This window comes from Oxyura jamaicensis, unplaced genomic scaffold (assembly GCF_011077185.1).
Source record: "Oxyura jamaicensis isolate SHBP4307 breed ruddy duck unplaced genomic scaffold, BPBGC_Ojam_1.0 oxyUn_random_OJ71000, whole genome shotgun sequence".
In the NCBI taxonomy this organism is placed as follows: Eukaryota; Metazoa; Chordata; class Aves; order Anseriformes; family Anatidae; genus Oxyura; species Oxyura jamaicensis.
Window position 1 is genome coordinate 1,449 of NW_023310304.1, and position 4,969 is coordinate 6,417.

Sequence of the window (4,969 nt, forward strand, 5' to 3'; positions counted from 1 at the left end):
TTTGGGGCCCTTCCCCGAATAAATCCCCTTTTTGGGGCCCTTTCCCCAATGACCCCCAACTAAATCCCCTTTCTGGGGCCCTTTCCCAAAGGACCCCCAAATAAATCCCCTTTTTGGGGCCCTTTCCCCAACGACCCCCAAATAAATCCCCTTTTTGGGGCCCTTCCCCAAATAAATCCCCTTTTTGGGGCCCTTTCCCAGACAACCCCCAAATAAATCCCCTTTTCGGGGCCCTTTTGTCGTCTTTTGAGCCAAACCTTCCCGGGCGGGGATGTTTCCTTGGCTCCTCCCGCGCTGGGGGGGCTCTGAGCAGCCCCCGAGGGCCGCGGGGGGGCCCTGCCAGGAGGCGTAAAGGGGTCCCCGAGCACCCCCAGCCCCTGCTGCTCACCCTCGAGGCACAGCGAGGTCCCGCGGAGCCGCGGCGTCGCCGGCCGAGGGAAGCCAGCCGTGATTCTCCGGAGCGTCCGCTGAGAAACGAGCGGAGAAATAAGCCAAAAGCCCCCAGGTCTCGGGGAAAACCCATCCCGGAGGCGGCCTCGGCTTCCCTAAACCGAGCGGGGAGACGCGTGGGGCTCGCTCAGGGCCCGGCTCCTCGGGAAAACGGCCGCCGAAGTCACGGTTTGGGGGAAAAAGCAGCGTTCTGGGGGCTCCCGGCCAGGCGGGGCGAGGGCAGAGAGCCGCTTTTTGGGTGGATTTCCCCAGCTCCAACCCCCCCCCCCCCCGTTTTGTTTGCTCCCTGCCCCAGGGGAGAAGCTGGATTACAAGGCCTGCGAGGCGCTGGAGGAGGTTTTCAAGCGGGTGCAGTTCAAAATCGTTGACTTGGAGCAAACGAGCCTGGATGAGGACGTAAGTGGCGCGGCCGCTGCTGGCTCCTCGTTCCCAGCTCGGGGGGGTTCTGGTCCCCCGTGGGGCGCCCCGGACCCTTCCCCATCGCGTCCCTGCCCTCGTTGGGCTCTGTGCCTGCGCGTTCGCTGCTCCAAACCCGAGCGCTCTGGGTTTAAAACCCAAGGAAATGGTTAAAAAGCCTTTTTTGGGGGCATCCCCGTGGCACCGCCGCCGTGGGTACCCAATAAAGCAGAGCAGAACCCGTCACGGTGCCCGGGTTGTCCCCAGCTGCCTGTCCCCTGCCTGCCCTGCTCCTCTCGGACCCGTGGCTCCCCGTGCCCTGTTTTTTTTTTTCCTAACTCAAAATTTCCCCGCTTTTTTTTTAACCCAAAATCAAAGTTGGGTCTCTCCAGCCCATCCCCACCCCCTGCCAGCCCTGGAGCATCCCCTCGCTTCGTGTCCTCCCCGTGCCATCCGTCCCCATCCCACCCCCGCCTCCGGAGCTGCGCTGCCGTGTCCCCTTACTGCTTTTTTTTTCCCCTTTTTCCCCCCCCCGGCTCTTCAGCAAGGCCCCGAGGGGTCCCACTGGGACAGGTGGGACCTCGCAGAGTGCCCCGAGCTCATCCCTCGCCCCCCGGGATCCCCGGCAGGGGTTTTCCACCTCCCCTTCCAGCAGCACCCACGGGTGCCTGCGTGGTGCCGGCTTTTGGCCCCGCTCCCGGCTCCCTCCCCCCAAATCCTCCCCTTTTTACTCCCCGAAGCCATCCCCGAGCCTCGCAGCCGGCGCTTGGTGGCTCGCCCCGGGATGCTCGTTATGTAATTAAGCAAATTGGGGCCGCTGCCGCTGCGGGGAGCTCCGGACGCTTCCCAGGCACCGGGTCCTGCTCTGCCCAGCCCTTCCCCTCCTCTCCCTGGCCCCGGCTTTCCTGCGTTTTTACGGGGATTGCCCAGAAATCGCCCCGTGAGGGGCAGCGCCTGGGTACCCCCGCAGGGAGCGTCCCTGCCTTGGGGCCAAATCTCCCGGGGAAAACGTTTTCCCCCCGGCCCCGGGAGCGCGCCCTCGGGTGCCCGCGTGCCCTCGGTGCCTTGCTCCGGCCGCGTTTCCTTCCCCTCCCGGTGCCAAGGGGGCCAGGACCGGGGCTGAATCCCCGCCTCGCTCAATCCCCCCGCAGCCCGAGGATCTCCGAGGAAACCCCACTGCGGGGGTCCCCCTTCCCCCCCTCCCCCTGACCCCTTCTCCTCCCCCGAGCCTCCGTTCCCCCTTCTCCAGCCCCCCAGGAGCGGTTGTGCCCCTCGTTCCGAGGTGCCACCGCCCGGAGGCAGCTTTGCCAGCCCGGCAGCGCCGGGGTTCTCAAAACAGGAGGAAAAAGGAGGAAAACGGGGCCGAGAAGCAGGGCGCGGCACCAGGCGGCGCGGCTCCGCGCGTCCCTCCCTGCCGAGAGGAGGCGGCCGGGCCCCAAATCTCCTTATTTTCTGGAACCTTTTCGCCCCTTTTAACGCCGCTTTCCTCGCCCCTCTGTTCTGCAGGGCGCCTCGGCGCTGTTTGACATGATCGAGTACTACGAGTCGGCCACGCACCTCAACATCTCCTTCAACAAGCACATCGGCACGCGGGGCTGGCAGGCGGCCGCGCACATGATGAGGAAGGTCGGTGCCCGCTCCCCGCCGCCCGTGGCAGGCGCTTTAAAGGCCTCAGGACGCCGGGGGGCCGCCCTCGGGGCTTCACCCGAGGTTAGGGGCTGGCTCCAAGCGAGGTGTCGGCGTCTGGAGCGTGCAGGTGGTCGCTGGGCTCTAGGAAGAGCTGGATTCCAAAAGGGGTTCCTCGAACCCCAGAGGGTTCCCCCCCTCGGAACCCCAAGGGGTCCCCCCCCTCTGCCCCTCACGGCCGTGGGAGCTCCGCAGGGGATGGGCTCAGCCCCCGGGCAGCTCGTGGCCACGTGGAGGAGCGTGCGGAGGCAGAAAGCCCTAAAAAAGCCACGTGGAGGGGCGGAAAAGCCCCCAAACAGCCCTAAAAGCCACAGGGGCCGCAGCCAGAAATGGGGCTGCTGGCGTTGGCTGCGGGGCCCGTGCCCGGCGGGATCCCTCGCGGCGCCGCGCCAGCTGATCGGGGCGCTCCCCTCTGGCTCCTCGCCTGCAGCCCCTGGGGTGCCCCCCAGAAACCACGACCGGGGCAGCCACGGGGGGCTGAGCACCGCACCCCGAGGACCCGGGGGGTGCTGACCAGGGGGGGGGCCCTCGTTTTTTCCCCCCAGACCAACTGCCTGCAGTACCTGGACGCCCGCCACACGCCGCTGCTGGACCACTCGGCCCCCTTCGTGGCCCGCGCCCTGCGCATCAGCAGCAGCCTGGTGGTGCTGCACCTGGAGAACGCCAGCCTCTCGGGGCGCCCCCTGATGCTGCTGGGTGAGCGGCGGACACCCCGAAACCCCGGGGGGGGGGGCACGGGGGAACCCCCGCCGGAGGGGGGGCGGGGGAAGGGTTAGGCCCGGCGCTGGGCGGGCCCCGTCTCGTTAGCGCTAATGAATTGGGAGGATGTCCCCGGGCTGAAGCTGACGGAGGCGTTGCGAGGGCAGGGAAACGCTTCTGGGGTTTTAATTGCTCGCTTCTGGGGTTTTAATTGCTCGCCTCTGGGGTTTTAATTGCTCGTTAGGGCAGCCCAACTGGGAAAACGGCCACGTGCTGCCGGCGCTGAGCCCCTCCGGAAGCCGGTGCCAAGGGGGGGGGAGCTTTGTGAGGCCTTTACCCCTCGCTCAGCCGCGCGGGGTCCGAGCGCCTCTCACCTCTCGTCCGCGGCGGGGGGTTTTTTGGGGGGGGGTAGGGGGGGGATAAAGTGATCACGAGCTCGTCGGCCTGCCCGCCGCGAGCCCCCCGCTGTCGTGTGCCGGGCAGCCACGGCGCTGAAGATGAACGTGAACCTGCGCGAGCTGTACCTGGCCGACAACAAGCTGAACGGGCTGCAGGACTCGGCGCAGCTCGGCAACCTGCTGAAGTTCAACTGCTACATCCAGATCCTCGACCTGAGGAACAACCACATCCTCGACTCAGGTCAGGCCCCTTCCGCCTCCGCCGAGCGACTCGGCCGCGGGCGAGGGGGGAAAAGAGGAGAGGATCGCCCTCCCCTGCCCCTCTTCTCCCTGAGCTGCGGCCGTTTGGGTGCCCCCCGGCAGCTTTTTGGGGTTAACCGAAGCCAACGGAGCCGAGGTGGCGTCGCTGGTGCCAAGGGCCCTGACCCCGCTGCCTGCCCTGAGCCGCAGCCGCACGGGGGAGATCTGTCTGCACCACCAGGCCTTGCCCTTCCCCGATTCCCCCTGATTTCACCCCAAATTTAACCCCGCGTCCCACCGAAACCCTCCCCAGGCAGAGCCCCAACAAAACCAGAGCCCCGAGCAGCGCAAACCTCCGGGAGGGGTCAGAACCCGGCGGCACGCGGGGGGCCCGGGGCCGGTTTTCCTCCAGCTTCGAGCTGGTTTTTCTCCTCTCCGCCCCGCTCGCGGCGGGGAGCCCGACACCAAAACAGGGCTTGCGAAACGCGGCCGGGCTCCCGCAGCACCTAATTGGAGGCGTGGGCACCTCCCGGCCGCGCGATTGCCGCTCCGGGCGCCGCGCGCGTGGCCCTCGTGGGCACGGAGGCAGCCCAGCGTGCCTGGGTCGGACGCGGCCGCCGCTGGTGCTTCCGGACGGGTCCCACCCTAGGGCGCAGATATTAATTTGCCGCCTCGCAGGTCAGCTGGCGCGGCTCCTGCGTCTCTGGGCACTGAATAATCGCGCTCGGCGCTGGGCTCGACGTGTCCGGCGTCACCCGCCAGGCGTTGCTGCGGGCTCCCGCGGCGTTGGTTGGCCCGGGGATGCGACGTGCTTAACAAAATAAAGATGTTTACGCCAAGTGGCACCGGCCCTCGGCCCGGGCAGAATCAGGCCGGCCGGCCTTCCTCATCGGCCCGTGGGCCGCCTCTCCCTGCGCTTCTCCCGGCTCCGTGCGGGCGCGGGGGCAAATCCCAGCCCCCTGCTCGGGCCCCGTGCCCTCCAAGCTCTGCTCCATTCATTTTTTCCCTCATTTCCCACGTTCCATTCGTCCTTCCCCCCATTTTCCCCCCCCGTTCGCCCCATTTTCCCCCCCCGTTCGCCCCATTTTCCCCCCCCGTTC

The 4,969-nt window shown here is 67.4% G+C and overlaps 1 protein-coding gene across 1 annotated transcript in view; it reads left to right on the plus strand.

The window, feature by feature from the left end:
* The window catches only part of LOC118159560 (protein phosphatase 1 regulatory subunit 37-like), a gene marked incomplete at both ends in the record, with an annotated part of 4,733 nt that extends 761 nt beyond the window's left edge, over positions 1-3,972 (plus strand). Inside the window, 4 exons of the mRNA XM_035314143.1 lie at positions 746-846; positions 2,353-2,472; positions 3,078-3,228; positions 3,715-3,972. Of these exons, the coding sequence (XP_035170034.1) occupies positions 746-846; positions 2,353-2,472; positions 3,078-3,228; positions 3,715-3,972 (630 nt within the window). The remainder of the gene's footprint in view (positions 1-745; positions 847-2,352; positions 2,473-3,077; positions 3,229-3,714) is intronic.
* Between the last annotated feature and the right edge of the window lie 997 nt (positions 3,973-4,969).